This window comes from Carassius gibelio, chromosome A5 (assembly GCF_023724105.1).
Source record: "Carassius gibelio isolate Cgi1373 ecotype wild population from Czech Republic chromosome A5, carGib1.2-hapl.c, whole genome shotgun sequence".
NCBI lineage: Eukaryota > Metazoa > Chordata > Actinopteri > Cypriniformes > Cyprinidae > Carassius > Carassius gibelio.
This window is the reverse complement of record NC_068375.1, coordinates 16,831,769-16,851,392: the sequence shown is the minus strand read 5'-3', so window position 1 is coordinate 16,851,392 and position 19,624 is coordinate 16,831,769. Positions and strand designations below refer to the sequence as shown.

Here is a 19,624-nt window from a genome sequence, read left to right as displayed (position 1 = left end):
TGTATTACTTTTTGTCTTTTATAAATTCCAAATAAAATATATATTTGAACATAAAAGTGTATATCTTTGTAATATAAGCATTATACTCATCTAGTCTCCTTGAAACAGAGATGTAGGAACACTTCATAAAATAAAATAAACATTATTACACACTATTCAATGGATATTTGAGTAATGTGTAATCAAAGGTAGAAATGTCAGGAAACTTTGATATTTTTCCATATTCAACCTTAAATGTGACCTTTTTAAAAACATAGTGTTAACAAAGTTGTTTACATTAAACTTGCATGTGTATTGTACACAAAATAGAAACAAACTGTTTTCATGTGCAATACTTGTACATAATACTTCATATATACTTACAAAAATGGGCCAAGATTCACAATCCTAATCATTTTCTACAGCTCATTATCATTTCTGTTGTACATCACTTAACATCTTCCCCTACCCAGCATGCCTGGTTGTGATATAAAATAGAAATCTAGCTGATCACATAACTGCAGATAATAAAAAGTGTCAAAATGTCCTGATGCTGAACGACCAGCCTGCATACCGCACAGGTATTTGATTGTGTGGCGACAACAGCAGCAGCAGGTTTGCCAAATTGAAAAAGCTCTACTTCATCAGATAACAGTACCCATCTGAAGATTAAAATCTCCTGCATGAGCTACCAAAGATTTCAGCTATGCTGCTTTTATGTAACAAGCACACTAATTTGATCCTGAACAAGGTCATTGCAAGGAACAGTGGTTCAGAACCTGTAACTCCTGTTCTCGACGAAACATGACCATTGATTGTCTGCTTGACAGCTCTCACTTTTGATGTGATAAAAAACAAGACAAAAGTTCTGCATTACAGTACATCAGATTAAAGAACAACCTAGAAATCTCCACGATCAGGTTTGCTTTTTCATAAACTGTAATGATGACTATGTAAATATGTATGTTTTTTTTTATGAATTTTTCTAACTATTTAGTGATTGTGATCAGATCACAGTGAAGTAGATGCAGGATGTTACAGTTAAAAATCCAGTGATACAGTGTCATGTGAGGATGAGGTCAGGTTGGTTGTCTACTGATGTGTGGAGTTTTTAAAGGGGGGGTGAAATGCTATTTCATGCATACTGAGTTTTTTACACTGTTAAAGAGTTGGATTCCCATGCTAAACATGGACAAAGTTTCAAAAATTAAGTTGTACGTTTGAAGGAGTATTTCTGTTCCAAAAATACTCCTTCCGGTTTGTCACAAGTTTCGGAAAGTTTTTTTTCGAGTATGGCTCTGTGTGACGTTAGATGGAGCGGAATTTCCTTATATGGGTCCTGAGGGCACGTCTGCCGGAAGAGCGCGCGCTCACGTATAGCACAGCACTGAGAGCACAACAGACTTCACTGATCAGAGCCAGAGCGTATTATGAATATAATAAAACTAAAGACTTTTTGGAGTTATGAAGGATGCAGTACTACTCTATAGGTACTCAAGATTAACAGGATATTGAGTGAAAACGAGCATTTCACCCCCCCTTTAAGGTCAGTTGAGGCCCAAGAGTGTAAGTCACCTGTGGTATGCTAGTGGTTTTTAAAATCACCAAAAACCACAAATGGAGTGTCATCTTCAGGTGTAAGAGCACAAAGTTGCCTATTTGATCTTGTGGCCAAGATATAACTATAAAGTGAAATTTAGCAGGATCAGTATCAGTAATTACAGCTCTGTTAGGCAAGAAGTGTGGAAGAGGGTGAAATTACAGTAGATCGCTGCAGTTATTACAGTGTTTTCTGTATAAATCATTATCTCAGAACCACTGAGAAAAAGAGTGCTGCACACACAGGGTTGTGTCTGTTGAGATGCACTCATGCCAGATCAGCTAAACTCATGTTAAAATTGACCTTGGAGACTTGCACAGATAGATCTGCAAGTCTTCACACAAAAATATTTAGTGAATGATAGCTAGCTATTTACAAGCAACTGGGTTGCACACAACAACACTGACTTAAGCCAATAGCTTCACCAAAATTAGCACAAATATGTACAAATAACCAACTCTATCCTGGAAATAAGGCACCAGATATTGCATATTTACAAACCCGTTTCCAAAAAAGTTGGGACACTTTTGATGCTAATTGTGAGTAAAAAAGGAATGGAATAATTTACAAATCTCATAAACCTATATTTTATTTACAATAGAATATAGATAACATATCAAATGTTGAAAGTGAGACATTTTGAAATGTCATTCCAAATATTGGCTCATTTTGGATTTCATAGAACTACACATTCCAAAAAAGTTGGGACAGGTAGCAATAAGAGGCCGGAAAAGTAAAATGTCCATATAAGGAACATCTGGAGGACTAATCTGCAACTTATTATTTCAATTGGCAACATGACTGGGTATAAAAAGAGCCTCTCAGAGTGGCAGTGTCTCTCAGAAGTCAAGATGGGCAGAGGATCACCAATTCCCCCAATGCTGCGGCGAAAAATAGTGGAGCAATATCAGAAAACATTTGGCGCATCATAAAGAGAAAGACATGACAAAAAAGACCTAAGACAGTTGAGCAACTAGAAGCCTGTATTAGACAAGAATGGGACAACATTCCTATTCCTAAACTTGAGCAACTTGTTCTCAGACGTTTGCAGACTGTTATAAAAAGAAGAGGCGATGCCACACAGTGGTAAACATGGCCTTGTACCAACTATTTTGAGATGTGTTGATGCCATGAAATTTAAAATCAACTTATTTTTCACTTAAAATGATACATTTGATGCCATCTATTTTGTATTCTGAATAAAATATTGAAATTTGAAACTTCCACATCATTGCATTCTGTTTTTATTCACAATTTGTACAGTGTCCCAACTTTTTTGGAATTGGGTTTGTATAAGCAAACTGAAAAACATACCCAAAGATGCTAATAATAAGCAAGTCTGCCAACCCTGACTCGGTTGATAAATTGCTTCTTGTGAACTCTATATCTATATACAGTTAATACTATGAAGCACTGTATTTGCATTCATGGTTTTCTTTTTTTTCCATTAAGTGTCCCTATTTACTTATTTCACATGATGTTGTTTTCATCGGTCTTTGCACCTACCGGTAAATCTTTTCTCTTTACAAAAGAGAGAAGAAGCTAGATTACACTGCCATCTACTGAATGTCTAGACGGAAAACTTTTGTGCACAAAATTTTTTTTTTGTCTTGTATAAAGTTGGGTAAGTGGTTTACCATTGTTAGGCAACATCTTAAAATCCTAGAATTCAAACCCAGTGACAATTTCCCAATATCCTGTTCAAACAAAGATGAAACAAAGCCATGTGGAAAAAGTCAAGTAGGACTGTTTTTACTGTATTTTTCTCATCAGAAAAACAAAAAACAAAATGCAGCCTTCGTGCGCTTAAGACTTCTTTATAAAAAAAAAAAAAAAAAAAAAAAAAAAAAAAAACCAACATTACAAGACTTAATTTGTGAGCTGCATCCCAAAATTCCTTCCTAAATTGTGGCAGCTGAAATAATGAGATCTAAATAATTCCAGAAAATGAATTCAACAGATTTGACACATCGTGTTTAATTAACCATATCCAGATGAATTCAGATACAAGGGAATTACAATCATAACACTTGTGTTTAAACAGATCTATAGTAACAAACATGAATACATTCATCAATAACTGTAACTCCAACCTGACATTAGAAACGTCCATTACAGTGTAACAATGCTGTCGTTGTCCTTATTCATTTCTACCACAAACACATGAATAAAGCTTCCGATTAAGCAAAGCTACAACTGCTACATTCAAAACAATTACAATGTACCAGTCATATTTGACATTTTATGAGGTCAAATCACTGAGCTAGAATCAAAAACCTGAAAGCTGTAGACAGTGAGCACAGATTGTCACACTCCACGAAGTAAACTAAACATTTATGTATGGAGTTAAAATAATATATATATATATATATATATATAAAAAGAAATGCATGTATACAAATGCACAGATATTCACACTGTATTTGTGGACTGTATTACGGATAAATGTGCATTTTGACACATATTTGTGCAAGGTCGTGACTCCATATTTTTTAACCAACTAAAAGCATTCAAAATATTAGAAAAAAAGTCCTGAATAGCATGAAAATCTGTGAGGAAAATCTGTGAGGAAAACACATCACACGCACAAAAACCTACAATCCTTGAGGAGTACAAATCAGTAGCAACCAGTGAAAAATGTAACAACTCTCAATCAGTGATTTGACTTTAGAGCCCCCTTATTGCCTTGTGGCAATTTAACAAAAACGGTTTACTATCAACTGAAGCCATCTACATGAAGGCTTGCAAACAAACATATCTCTACATCTCAAATCATATGGGTGAAACCCACAGAATTTCAACAACAGAAGTGTAAAATATTTCAGCTTCATCAGAATGTGCAGCGCAAAACCCCAAATAAAATCCACACCTAAATGTTTAAGAAATTCTAACATAATATTTCCAATGTCAAACTTTTACCTATATTACAAGCCCGCACAAGAATGACATCACATACACACTCATTTCTAAATGGAACTCCAAAAAAACATTTTGTGCAAAAGACAAAAGTTGAAAAACCTCAAAGGCAAGAACATTTACACAGTGCTGGATTCAAGCATTGCAGACTATGCAAATTATTAAAACCTCACCTCCACACACATAAATAAAGCTTTTAGATCTAGGAGAAAGGGGCATTGTGATGACACCCATTTAGCATCATTTCAGTTTTCATAATTTTATTTTTTGGCAATTCGTGATAAGGGCATTTTTAACAGATACAGATGGGAGGTTTTGGTCTGTAGCCGCTGACGTTAATTAAAAGGGTTTAAATGCATCATGATATTTCAGCAACAACCAGATTTGCCCTGAGCAAGCTGAATCTTTGAATAGTGCAAATATTGCTTGAGGCCAGAGCCATAAACATATTGAGTTGGGCCCCAAGTGAACCCCAAAAGGGCAACGCATGAGCCTTCCCAAGCAGCAACTAACACTCAAGTTATGACACAGGAAATCATATGCAGTTTCACTTCGTTCAGAACTTAGGAGGAAAGATAATGCATATGCTTTACAATTAATAACCAGACATATTCATTTACACAAGCTAGTATTAAAGGCTGACTGTTTTCTGGCAGATATCTGGCAAGCTTCTGGCTACTCACTGGAGCACTCAAAGAAAAAAAATCCCTATTAGATGCCCTGAAAAAAATGTTTTTAAGCGGCCCTTTATGCCCATGTTAATCTGCCCTTTTGTCTTGAGTTTGCCCTAACATTGTACATTTATGGCTCTGGCTGTTGTGATGGTAATACCACTCACACCTGTATGTTCCTGGTGAAATCACCTGAGGAAGTGAGAAGCACGAGAGAGGAGCCGTCTCCTCCTCACACTACAACCATATCTGGAGCGTGTTCAAGTTCTTTTCCATCCATCGCATGTTGAGCTTAATGGTCTCAATGGCCTCCTGCACGATCCTCATCTGAGAACCATTCGTCCCCAGAGAAGAGAAGAAGTTCTGGGTCTGGACGAGAAAATAAAAACGTTACCGTAGTACAAATACACAAAAGTAAAACTTTACTGTTTTTTATTTTATCAAAGCTATGCATTTTTGGGGGGATGAACAGACCTCTGTGAGATGTGTTTTTGTGGAAAACTGACTGGTTGCGGACATGATGATGCTCTGAATGGCAAAGGATCCAACAGGAAACCTTGCATGGAAAAAATGGAAAAGAAAACATTAAATTGTGCACTCAATGTTTTAACATGCACAATAAACATATATAGCGTTTTCTTCAAATGCATTTTGAAAATAAAATAAAAAATACACTAACAATTGTAATATTGAGAAGTAGTATTGTAATTTAAAATAACTGTTATCTATTTGAATATGTAAAATATAAATTATTCTTGAAATGACTAAGCTGAATTTTCAACAGCCATTAATCCAGTCTTAAGTGTCACATGATCCTACAAAAAAGATCATTCTTATATGCTGATTTGGTGCTCATAAAACATATTTTATAATAAATGTTGAAAACAGTGCTGCTTATAATATTTTTGTGGAAACAGTGATATATTTTCAGTATTGTCTGATGAATGGAGTGTTGAAAAGAACAGCCTTTCTATGGAATAGAAATCTTTTGTAACAATGTAAAAGTCTTAACTGTCACTTTCAAACAATTAAAAAGCATTAATTTCTTTAAAAAAACAAACTTTTTTTACAGACCTCAAACTTTTAAGCAAATATATATCTAGAGTGTCAATATCAGGTCATAAAACATGTATAAACTCTGTTTAAGGTATCTTCATGAGCTTGTCATCTTGTTATTACGTTATTACTGTATTATTTGATTATTATTCCGCATAATATTTACAATAAAAGTCTGGATTCAAAAAGACACAAAATATATGTGCACCGCTCACTTCTGAGTGATTTTATCCCAGTTTTCCTTCAAAAAATCCCAAGCGTAGAGGTAGCCAGCAAAGTTCTTGCATATTGTGTTGATCACCAAAGGAAATTCTTGAGTTTGAATCTCACTTCCATCAAGACTGTTATGTAGAATCCTTAGAGGAAAAAAAAAAAAAACATTTCAGGTATGTCTGTACTAACATCTCAAAAGAATTTTCCCTCTTAACGGAACATGCTGCCCAGTCTTACCAAATGATTTTCCGTAGATCCTGAGTGCTGGCCAAAGCATCCAGTGTCTTTCGTTTCTCTTGGTCATTGATGGAGTTTTTATACGTGTCTAGAAGCGTACCCCATCCTTCATCTGTCTGAGCAGCAACTCTGAACACTGTTCTCATGAGATCGCTGGGAATCCTAAAACAACAAGGCATATCACAAGATGTTCCTCTGTTCCTAAGAAATATGCAGCGAGGAGTACAAAAGTCAAGAGCTTTAGACAATAATCGCCACACAAACTTACTGAGAAGTCTTGTTGGAAGCGAGCCACTGATCAAACAGATGCTTGGCCTGTGTTGAGCAGTTCCCTATGTTAAGGGAACATGCCATCTCCAGCAGGGCAGACCGAAGCGTCATCTTTGACACGGAAGATTCCAGATCCCATGACTGACTCGCCATTAAATCTCCAAAATGCTGATCAATGTAACTCTGCAAAGATTAAATTCCAAGAAAACTTTCAAACATGTTTTAGCACTAAATAAGTTTTTATAAGATGAAATAAAAGCCCCTCACACAGTAATACCAGTAATGATTAGAACGTTGGCCCAAGTGTTCAAGTGATGAGGAAGACCACAAGTGTGTCAAAAAAAAAAATGCAAGTGTTTACACAGCTTAATTTTAGTTTAAATACTTTGCATTTTAAAATCAACTTCTGAATGTCTGTTCAGTAGTCACAATAACAAGACATTATTTAAATTTGTGGTGCTTCTAATTAAGTGATAAAAAGCAGTTGCAAATGTTGTACAAAATCACCTTCGCACCAATAAAACATAAAAACACTGCATTTCTACCAAATTATATGTAATATCTAAATAAACGGTTTTCGTGACAACTCGCGATATCTCGGCAAAAAGTCTCGCGATTTATTTTCAGAACATGATGCACGATGGGGTACACTAAGTCTTGAATACCGCTCTGGAGCTCTCAAGTGGCTTAGACCGCAAGTGTGGGTTTTTGGACAAGGCATAGGTGTGTTGGACTTGAAGAATTGAGAAGTTATTCGAAAGCATTCGGACTCGTCTGCTCTCTATAGCTCCAGCAGTACTTTGATGTCAAACATCGATCGGTCTGTTGTTATTGGGAGATGTGAGGATCTGTGGTACTTACCACTGGAAAAAGCCTAACAGCTGACTTCACGTGAAGCAGCTAAACCAATTACACAATAGCCTCTGGTCTCTTTCCCTGCGTACCACAGCTAGGCATTAGCCATTAAAGGCTTGCCTTCCAGTGGTTTTGGCATACCCATAAACTGTATGGAAAATTCAACCCCTCACAGTTGTCATGAAGGGCAAAATTAGCTATATAGACCAAAAGCAGTTTCTGTACCACAGGGCTATTCAAATCTTGCCCTGGAGGGTCAGTGCACTGCAGAGTTTAGCCCTGATCAAACCCACCTACCTGTGATTTTCTAATGTTCCCAAAGACATCGATTAACAGGCTCAGGTGTGTTTGATCAGGGTTGGAGCTTAACTCTGCAGTGCACTGGCCAAGGCAAGATGTGAATAGCCCTGATGTACCGTATGAAGTCTGTGTGCGTTACGTATGTGGTGCAGAAGCAGCACGGACTCATTGTGCTTTCACACAGGACGCGTTTGCAGTCCGCTACTGATCCACGGCTGTTTAGGCCAAACACACAACATTTGTTCATTATTTTGATTTCAAATCATGTAAAAAAAATAAAAAATAAAATGAAAAACAAAAAAAGCTTTTTCATGATTGTGATACTCTTATCACAGTACAGTAAAAATCTTTCGTAGACATTAGTTGAAACTCAAATATAAACAACGTATTATTCATGCACTTGACTTCTAGGTTTGTATAATAAGTTTCTCAAGCGAGTGGCAACACATTTAAACATAACATTTAGCCTACTTTTCTTGTTAGGCTATCACAAACATTTCAAATTAAAAATCACCTCTGACAGAAACAGTCGACTTTTGTGCCTTTTGCATTTAAATCTTTATTACAAGCAATCCCACAGGTCTTAAAGGGTTAGTTCACCCAAAAATCTAAATTCTGTCATTAATAACTCACCCTCAAGTTGTTCCAAACCCGTGAGATCTCTGTTCATCTTCAGAACACAGTTTAAGATATTTTAGATTTAGTTAGAGAGCTCTCAGTCCCTTCATTGAAACTGTGTGTACGGTATACTGTCCATGTCCAGAAAGGTAAGAAAAACATCATCAAAGTAGTCCATGTGACATCGGAGGTTCAGTTAGAATTTTTTGAAGCACCGAAAATACATTTTGGTCACAAAAATTAAAAAAATTATGACTTTATTTAGCATTGTCTTCTCTTCTGGGTCTGCTGACATGTTTTCTGGTGCACCCAATAACAAAGATAACACGTCAGCAGCGTCGTACGTCAAGAGTCACAGCAGTCGCACTCTCATGGACTACTTTGATGATGTTTTTATTACATTTCTGGACAGTATATCGTACATACATTTTCAATGGAGGGAGAGAAAGCTCTCGGACTAAATCTAAAATATCTTAAACTGTGTTCCCAAGATGGAACGACATGAGAGTGATTCATTAATGACATAATTTTCATTTTTTGGTGAACTAACACTGTAAGGAACTTTGTTTTTCTGCCTCCATAAACGTGCATATATTATGTTGCCATGTTTATCTAAAGGTGGTATTTTTTCACATGTGTGCGCAAAAAAAATATGCAACGCATACTCACTGCAGACGGAGTATGTGTGAAACAGGCATTATACCTTATTTTTTAAAAGGTCCTCTCCACACATGCTCTCTTAACAGTAATTTAGCAGTAAAGACTGTATGTGTGAAAGAGGATAAAGAGAGCCATTTGACAACAACAGCCACTCAAGGTGTTGTAGATAGATGTTGTACCTACCGCCATTCTAGAGGCCAAGTCAAACTCTGATCGTTTGTCCAGCAACCTGTAGATCTGACCAAGCTGGAAGAGAGCTTCAGTCAGGGGAGCCGTGTCTGTCTCATTTCTGATGTACTCCATTAGATTTAAGACCTCTCTGAAAGACACCTTGCCCGATCTGGAGGAAAGATGAAGGGAACATATTCTTGATTTTCACTTATTTACTGAAAAAAATTATACTACCGTTCAAAACGCTGGCTTCAGTAAGAATTGTTTTATTTTTGTATTTTTTAAAGAAATTGACACTTTTATTCAGCCAAGGATGCATTCGATTTTTTTTTTTTTTCTGTTGAATTCAGAAAATTCAGTCATTTATGTCACAGGAATAAAGTACTTTTTAGAAAACAGTCATTTTAAGCTGTAATAATATTTCACAGTATTACAGTATTTTTTGATCAAATAAATGCAGCCTTGGTGAAGTGAAAAAATATTACTGACAGCAAACGTTTGAACGTTATTGTATCTTAAAAAGAGAAAAAATTACATAATTTAATGCAGAATTATGCTGGTTTTGATGGGTATTACAGTATTATCATATCACTGAAATGTTCTCGAAAACATACAATACCTACACAATCAACCAACAAACAATACATTTTGACGCAATCATTTCTGGTGATTTTCCCAGTTGTTTATGATGGGGTTGTTAAATTTATATTTTCAGTTATTATAAAAACTATTTGCAAAACAAAGAAAAAAATATTTTAATCTGAACCACTATCATGATCAATAAAATGCTATTTCCAGGTTTTCCATGAATCCTGCAACATCAGCTCTTGTCTAATATCTTCCTTTAAATGCAGATCTACCTAGAGAGAGCAAAGATGTTATTGATGAGAGCTGCTCGGTCTTTACAGGAGAGGACATTCACATCCTTCTTTAAAGCATCAATCAAGTTCTTCCATCCCTCATCATCATAATGCACTATGTAGAAACCATCACTCCTGAAGTTGAACTTCAACCACTTCACCTGATCTGGAAGCTTTAACGTGGCTGGAAAAGATTTAAAGCGACAAACAATATATTACTGAGTATTTCCAGTAGTTGGAAACGTTCTGTTTATGCCAGTACACTCTCACATGCCTCACCTGTTTTGTCCTTGAGATGGAACACTTGCTTGCAGGAGCTGAGAGAACTACAGCTGTCATTAACATACGTCAGAGGAATGTGCCACAGGCTGCTACGGGTAACACAAAAGTGAATCAATTAACATTCCACATCAAGAGAGGCAGAGTTCACATACAGCTTGCTTCTTCAGGAGATCAATATTGGACTTTGACACTAATCAATATACTACTCCTTGTTTAAAATGTTGCTTGCACTTTAAAACAAACAAGACTGTTATTTCCTGTGACATACAAGACAGTTTATAAGTTTGGGGTTGGTAAGAACCTTTTTATTTTTATGTTTTTTTGGAAGTCTCTTTTGCTCACCAAGGCTGCATTTATCTGATCAAAAATGCATTAGAAACATTATTATTACGGAATATTATTTTGTTTAAATATAACTTAAAATATATATATATTTTTTTTTCTATTTTCATTCATTGTAAAATGTAATTTATTCCTACGATGGCAAAGCTGAATTTCTAGTATCATTACTGAAGTCTTCAGTGTCAAATGATCCTTTAGAAATTGATGTAATATGCTGATCTGCTGCTCAAGAAACACTTATTATCAGTGTTGAAACAGCTGCTGAATGCTTAAAGTTCATCTCAAAATGAAAATGTTATGTTAATTTACTCACCCTCAGGCTACCCAAGAAGTATGTGACACTTTTGTTTTTCAGTAGAACATTAGAATATGTTTAGCCGAAACCATAGTCCTTGGTTATTTATAAAATGCAATTCAATGGCTACCAGAACTTGAGTCAAAAAAACATATAGAGGCAACACAAAATTACTACCTGTAGCTCCTGATCATATATTGTATAGCCACTGACTTGCATTTTATGAAACACCAAGGACCATGATTTCAGCTAAAAATCTTCTTTACCGTTTTACCATCCTGGATGGCCTGAGGGCGAGTAAATTATCAGCAAATATTCATTTTTGGGTGAACTATCCCTTTAATATTTTTGTGGAAACATTTTTTTCAGGATTCTTTGATTAATAGTAAGAAACACTTTGGATTAATGATTAAGAATAATAATACTTAAACAAATCTTACTGAGCCCAAACTTTTGAAAGCAAGTTTTAATACAACTTTCACAGCTTACATTCTCCTAATTCATTAAGATGTTTAGATCAATCTTCACAGTTGCAGTAAAAGTCCTTTACCTGTCGCTCGTGCTGTTTTCAGCGTTCAGAAGGAAATGTTCTTGTGTCAGTGTCACTTGTGTGCCTTTTCTCTCCACTGTGACCAGAGGAAAGCCCTTATGAACAGTCCAGGTGTTCATCATCTCAGATACATTTACGTTTTTGTTGCTCACCTATGGAGAACATGTATGTCAATACACAATTATAAATCCACAGCTCAGATGTCAGCTCAGTTGCTTCATCATTATATAAAAGTGCACATTGTTTAATTTTGTAACTGCCTTTATCATACTCAAAACAACTCTTTGTTTTGTTCTTGTGAATAATGAAATGCAATCACTTTGCAGACATCATACGTTCATCTCAATTAGAAAAGGTCTGACCTGGGAAAGACTATTCCATAAGTCTTCACTTTCTGTGTTTGATAGGCTATAGTTTTGTAAGTACTCGATCACTCCTTTTCGAAACTCCCCATCTGCGAGTGTTGCATTGAGCATCAGCAGTATTGAAGCCCCCTGGATGAAAAGGCAGACCAAGAAACGTGTTCAAGTTCTGAGAATAGCTACAGACTCAATAACACTCAATGACAAATGATTACATTGCACCAGTTCGTAAAAAGACGGTTAAGTAAAGCCACTTCACAAGCAACAGGTAACTTATGAAGTACCTTCTCATAAGACACAGCATCAAACATCTCTTCCACCTGCTCAGGGGTGCTCACCACAGTGGACACTGGGTGGGATGAGTTCAATGCATCTTTGGCCAGCGCTTCAAAGCGAACCTTTAAGAATTCAGTGTCCTGGATATGAAAGACACACAATCAAATATAGACATTCTGAATGACACACATTGTAATAGGGGTTTTCCCATCATAGGAGTCAATGAAATCGACTCAACTCCATTTACTTTACATCAAAACAAAGAATACAAGATTGCAGTTATTATTACACACTACATGTATTATTTTTTCCCCCCAACATGAAGCCTTAAATTCAGTTTATTAAAACGGCACATTTTTTGCATGACGGTCCAAATTAGAGATGGCATTCTAGTAGGGCTGAAACGATTCCTCGAGTAACTTGATTAAAAAAAATTATTGAATTTTTTGATGTATTTAAAAAATAAAAAATAAAAAAAAAATTCTAAAAAAGGAAACTTAGTTGTTGATTTTAAGAGACCCAGGAGTCTTATTTCTTGCATAATTAATATTGCACTTTAATTAAGCAAAAACACATTTTATCCGATTATTCGATATAATTTTTGGTAGAATACTCGATTACAAAAATATTGGATAGCTACAGCCCTACATTCTAGCCTATCAACATTATTTCCTAGTTATTGCCAATTCCTAATTTTACAGAAGTAAACGTCACGAGAAACAGCACTGTTAGAAGAATTAAATAAACAAGAGATAAATTAACATATTCCATTCTGAATTAATTCAATAATATGAAGTCATCATAGTTGGATTATGGTGCTAAATGCTCATGATCATCTCTTGTTTTATGCACAAAAAGAGCCTTGGACAGGAGAGTTCTAGACACTGAAAATAATTAATACGATACATTCTAGGAATGCATCGAAATTAAAATTAAAAACAGAAAATTTGGGATGCACTTGGAATTTTATTCATTATTTATTGTGTTATTATTTAATAGAAAATAAAGGTGTAATAATTTTAAAAATTTAACTCAATCATTTTAATAATACTGAATTAAAAAATACAAGCCAATAAAATAAACACACTTGGACAGAAATAAATAATAATAAATATTAATACATAATTTTATTCAGTTCTCTCAACAGAATCAGATTTTTTTCCCCCGTTTAATTATCTCAATATTGTGTAGTCCTACAAAAGCTATTATTATCAGAGCATGTGAGTAGAGCTTAGTTTAGTGTCACACGAGAGGGTAGCATCATTTTACCAGCGCTCTCTACTAGTACAGCTGTACTACACCATGTTTCAGCACAGTAGTGCTATTGCAAACAGGAACAAGTATACTACATAGAAATGTCCTGTTGGCGTGTTATTTGAGTCACAACACTAGTGTAAGAGTAAAGCCTGCGTGCTGAACACTGCTGGATGGTGCGACTCACCATATGGTTATAGACATTTCTCTTTTGGCCAAAAACCAAAAATGCAATTTTCTCGTACATTTTTCGGCCAAAATTTCAGTGCATCCCTAATACATAGAAACATACTCTAGGGCCATTCAGAGACAAGGACTCTTCTCAATATCCCAACACTAAATTAAAAAAAAATTACTGAAAGAAACAAAGGGTAATTCTTAATTTAGACTAATACTTACCATATCAAGGTCTGGGAACACGGTTTCAATCGACATGTACTGCATGTAGGTTGCAAATCCTTCATTAAGCCAAAGATCATTCCACCAACTCATAGTGACAAGATTTCCAAACCACTGAACAGAAAAACAACAGTACATGACACAATGAACACAACATTTCCAACTAGCCTTTTCAACTGAACTGAAAGACATTACGTTTTAATTTATAATATATGTTTTATGTCAATACACCATTTTGTCATTTGCTTCTCCCAAAAATTTGCAGTGAAAGCTTAAAGGGATAGTTCACTCAATCATGGGTGCACATCATTCACTCATCATCATTTATTCACTCTCACATAGTTGAACACAAAAGAGGATACTTTGAAAAATGTTGGTAACAGGTGCTGGAAGCCAATGAATTCAATATATATATATATATTTTCTGTACTATGGAAGTCAATGGCTTCTGTTGCCAACTGTTTTGTTACCAACATTCTTCAAAATATCTTCTTTTGTCTTCAACAGAAGCAATGAAGTTATACAGGTTTGGAACAACATGAGATGAGTAAATGCTTCATTTTTTGGTGAACTATGCTTTTAAGAGACACAACTTGAAGTCGGTCAACATTGTAATCAAAGCTGGATGTAAACGATACATAAGTACACACACCCTTGTAAAGCAGCCAGCAAACTCAGATATTTCTATCATGTGTCGTTAATCATTTAAACGTGACTATCATTTCCCTGTCATGAGAACGTTGCTTTATTTATAAAGTGACTTACCTGGTGGGCAAGTTCATGAGCAATGACAGAGGTCACCAGTTGCTTGTCTATAGAGGAAGAATTACTCCCTACTAGCAAAGTGGTCTCACGGAATGTGATCAGTCCCCAGTTCTCCATGGCTCCAGCGAGGAAGTCAGGAATGGCCACTAGATCTATTGATTTTAAAAGGACATTCGGTCATATCACTGGAAATAAACACTTTGAGGTTGGTTATTTGTAAAGCAACATTAGTGTGTATGTGCAGCTATTTTAGAAATCTAATAATCCCTGTTTGAAGAGTTTCTTTAGGAAAGGTGTCTCACCCAGCTTGCTTAATGGGTAAACGTTGTCAAAGAATGCATTGTAAAACTCCAACAGTTTACAAGCTGTTTTCAGAGCATACTGCACTTGATCCTTTTTGTCTGGAACCGCATATACAGACACCTGCACAACATTTGAAAAAATAATAATAATAATACCATAATGCAGTATGTTTACATTATATTTGTAACAAGAGACACTGATTTTGAGAAAAACACATACCGTAGTATTAGAGACATTATTACTGACACCGATGAATTCAGCCACAATAAATGCAACTAGGTAAGTGCTCATTCTAACACTTTCCTTAAACTCATCTTCTTGAAGCCCATTTTTTAAATCTGTGGTTTTGACCTAGAAAATAAAACAAATTGGGCAATAAAATTACAAAACCTATAATCTGAGAAAAAAAATGTATGACAATATTTATAACTATCAAAAAATATAAAAACTAAAATGATATATAAAAATAAAAAGTAATAAAACAAATAGAAGCGGTAGTAAAATTTATATATAACCAATTACTTTTAAGAAAGTATTTAAATATTGTATTGAGCAGTCTCTTAAATTAGAAAGACTCAAATAAAATAAACCATACAAAACATGTATGACCTAAAAAAAACAGCAATGGAAATGTGTTATGTATTAGCCTCTTAATTTAAAGTTAAAAAGCAGATAAATCAATCGAACAAACAAACAAAAATATCTACCTTGGGCATGTTTGAAAGGCTGATGTACTTGCGTTCTCTGGTCATCTTAATTGTAAAAGTTGATTTGAAAGCTGGCTCATCAAAACAAGGGAAAGCCTTGCGAGCAGCCAAGGGCTCAAACTGAGTAGCGGCCAAAACTCTAGAAGACAGATGGAGTGAATTAAAGGATGTGTCTGAGAGGCATAAAGATATAACTAAGTAACGGGCAATCAATACACTGAAGCTGAATAGTTCAATCAAATTTATCCCGACCGTTCAGAAGGTTACACAAATGGTTAAATGGGCTGCAAATACCTTTTTGTACCATTTGTGTCAACATACGAGCTGTTGTAGAAGCCATCATAGCTGTTGGAGAGCTTTGCTGTGTAATTAATGTTCAAAACATACTGCCCATTCTTAAGATCTTCTGGAAATTTTATGGCGATTTGCTGCCAAGGTTTGTACTCCAGGACGTGGACCTCTTTGCCGTCAAAAGAGACCTTGCTTATGTTCAAATCAGAACTGTGAAGGACAATATTCTTTGTTTCATTCGAAACTTGCACCAAGATGGATACACTGCCTTGGAAGGTCATGAAGGTCAGGTTGGGATGGAGTGAAATATTGTAATGCACAGGATGCACACTGGGCGGTAACCTCAACTGGGTCCATGGGAAAAGTTCACCACTTGTGGAAATTGGATAAATGCTGTCCATGGTCGAATTGGACTTTCTGCAGCCTTTTCTGGTGAAAGTGCAGCCTGGAAGGAAGTAGACGACCATAATCATGGAGGCCACCAGCACCAGGATGAGAACACCTACCACCGTTGTCTTAGTCGAAGGCTTCGGGCACGATCCAGAGTACTGCTGGCGGGTGTAGGATGAGGCGACGCTGCGCTGGTTGGAACTGCGATTCATGAAGGACATTCCAAGAAGACGGGCAGACGATTCGTAATCTTCCTCATCTTCATCCAGGTCGTTTTCTCCAAGGCCTCGGACTAACAGTCGCGAGCTGCGGGGTTCATAGACCGCATCGTCTGAGTCGATGGCGTAGGAAGGGGACTCCGTTGCCAAATCCACCACATCCGGCTCTTCCTCAAACATGCTGTTCTCAATCATGTTCCTGGGCAGTGGAGCTCTTTCTGTAGGTTACAGTGGAAACAGAAAAGGGTGTGTGAATACAAAAGCACAGTTTTTAAAAGTGGCTTCCTGTTGAGAAGAGTGCTACAGTCTGAGATAACTGAGCACTTTTCTGGAAAGTTGAGTGATTTCGTAGTCCGCCTACGCCTAGTGTTTATGTCAAGAGTGTAAAAAGAAGAAAAGATATGATAGTGAAACTAAAGATGAAAGAAGCTCCTTTCATGCATTTGTGCAAACAAACATTAAGACTGTTCCAGTAAATACTTGCACCCATAACCACAGGCTGTGACTAATGTACAGCATAAACTATTTTATACTCAATTCAAAAAATATGTTGCAAACTTTTGTCTGCATAAGATTTGTCAATACTAACAGAAAGTCATTGTGGTGTTTACACGGTTCCTCTTTTACTTCCTTCTTCAACAGAGAATTAGACTTAATAAATTCAATAAAAAATCAAGGCACTGCACTGCTAAAGTTAACAGTGATCAAATGACCATTTAACACATTGCTTGAAACCACTGATATCCTACTGGCTGACCCGCTGACATGCCTGCTGCACTCTTGTTCTTTAAGTGACCTGAATTTCAACTTCTTTTTAACAAAATCACATGCCTCATTTACTGTTAGTTCAACCCTTTCATTTAGTACTGTGCAGAGTTTGTAAAATCTTCAGCAAACACTTGCTACAGTTCCTTTGCAAATCTCACGAAAACATGTCAAGGACACATTTTATGACCAATCACATATTTTGAATATGTGATTAAAATTCAGCCTATTTTTTACATTTCAAAAAATTATTATAGCTACACTGATAAATCATTTATAATTTGTCATTTTTATTATAGTAAATGCTCTACAATATTCAATAAAAAAAAATAGACTTGTCAATTTTGATTTCACGATTACTTTAAGTACATTTGGTTCTCACATTTTAATTACAATAATAATAATAATAGGCATTCAAAGTTTTTTTGTAATTCCCATTATTCACAGTGGTGATTCTCGTTACATTTTCTTTACTGTATACTGTATTTCAGCATAAAGGCTGAAAAAACTAAATTCCTAGATGTTTAAATAATATACAATTTAATAATGTATTTTGCATGACAGTATTAAGAATGCGACATTTTGTTTCATTGTAATATATATATATATATATATATATATATATATATCAGGAAGTCAACAACGGAAAGGTGTTTTTTTTGTCTGCCACTGACAGACATCTGTATTTCGTGACAGTTAGATGATTGAAGCTCTTAAGTAACCTAAACTAAAAGACAAGATAGTACTAAAAATTTACAACCAGCTGGTCAATGTGTCAAACTTAAGCAAGACCACAAAAACACAAAGTAGCAAATGTCACCTTGCCAAGATTTGAACAGGATTTGTGCAAAACATGACATATCTTTGTAAATTTGAGTTTGATGCACGCAGACTGACAGATCAAGAGTTAAATGGAATATAAAGTCTAATGCAGACTGCTAACAGCAGAGCACTGTGAGACATCACGTGAATGACAGTCACCAAAACAAATAAACCACTGATCTAATTTACTGACATTTCCACCCCCTCATAAACATTAATACAAGTTTATTTAATCAGAGCTCCTGTCACGACCTACTGTGAACTTTGTGAAGTAGATCCACTGATGGCTAACTAACGTTATTTAAATGTTATTCATAGTGTATGTTAGCCTGCTTGAACTTTGCACACATTATCTTTCGTTTTAACCAACACCATAACTAAGTTGATTCTTAAAATCATTGACACACAACAAGGACCGTGATAAAACAAGTTATCACACTACAAGAGAAAAGAAATGTCAAGAGATGAAATGTCAAGAGATGAAATGTCATTATGCATAATAAATCGTCGCGGCTAGCGGTAGCATGTTAGCTGATAACTTTATGCAGGGCACGACCTCGGATAAAGAGCCTTACCGCTTTCAAACGTCTCCATGCTTAAATGTTTAAATGCAGGTCTGAAGTAAAAAAAAAAAACCAAAAACAAAACAAAAACTAATTCTGTTTCAATTGAAAGTGCGGTTATTTAATCCTGGGAAGGTTGAAGAGTCACACATTCATTCAACGCAGGAACACATCAGATAACTGGTGCTAGCTTAGCATCGTTAGCCTAATCTACAGCTCTCTCACTTCACTGCATTAAAATGATCGCTTATTGAACCATCATCACTGCACACTGTTTATCGATATAAGAGCGAACACGAGCTGAAAGCGGTAATCACTGCTGTCAAGCAACCTGAGTTTTACTTCCCACTTCAGCTTCCCCGTTTAAAGGGGCAGTGTTCCCAAAACTGGCCATTCTGACGTGCTGTTCTAAACCCGTATGACTTTAATGTTTTCCCTGTCGTTCGTAATAAATGTTTTTTTTTTTACATTTATGGAAAAATGAATGAAAGTCATTATCTATCTATCTATCTATCTATCTATCTATCTATCTATCTATCTATCTATCTATCTATCTATCTATCTATCTATCTATCTATCTATCTATCTATCTATCTATCTATCTATCTATCTATCTATCATCTGTGGACTGGAG

General features: G+C 35.7%; 1 protein-coding gene across 2 annotated transcripts; it reads right to left on the bottom strand.

Moving 5' to 3' along the window:
* Nucleotides 1–3,540: 3,540 nt before the first annotated feature.
* On the bottom strand, nt 3,541–19,360 carry LOC127998323 (leucyl-cystinyl aminopeptidase-like). Of its 2 annotated transcripts, none has more exons than XM_052592100.1 (18): nt 19,003–19,360; nt 16,236–17,058; nt 15,942–16,080; nt 15,454–15,585; nt 15,234–15,354; nt 14,932–15,083; nt 14,167–14,280; nt 12,522–12,653; nt 12,238–12,369; nt 11,876–12,027; nt 10,686–10,777; nt 10,407–10,590; nt 9,559–9,715; nt 6,941–7,125; nt 6,673–6,834; nt 6,438–6,578; nt 5,641–5,722; nt 3,541–5,535 (listed from the first exon to the last, which is right to left on the bottom strand). In XM_052592100.1, the coding sequence occupies exons 1-18, from the start codon at nt 19,019–19,021 to the stop codon at nt 5,404–5,406; spliced, it is 3,051 nt and encodes a 1,016-aa protein (XP_052448060.1). In that variant the 5' UTR covers nt 19,022–19,360; the 3' UTR covers nt 3,541–5,403. The 2 variants fall into 2 exon arrangements, with proteins under 2 accessions (XP_052448060.1, XP_052448061.1); XM_052592101.1 differs by having other exon boundaries at nt 10,686–10,774.
* Between the last annotated feature and the right edge of the window lie 264 nt (nt 19,361–19,624).

What these genes read in the sequence shown, in the direction of transcription:
- LOC127998323 (XM_052592100.1), bottom strand. An exon ending in GCCTTTCAAACATGCCCAAG is followed by an intron (nt 15,586 to 15,941) that starts GTAGATATTTTT and finishes TTTATTTTCTAG; the next exon opens with GTCAAAACCACAGATTTAAA. An exon ending in TATGGAATAGTCTTTCCCAG is followed by an intron (nt 12,028 to 12,237) that starts GTCAGACCTTTT and finishes TGTTCTCCATAG; the next exon opens with GTGAGCAACAAAAACGTAAA.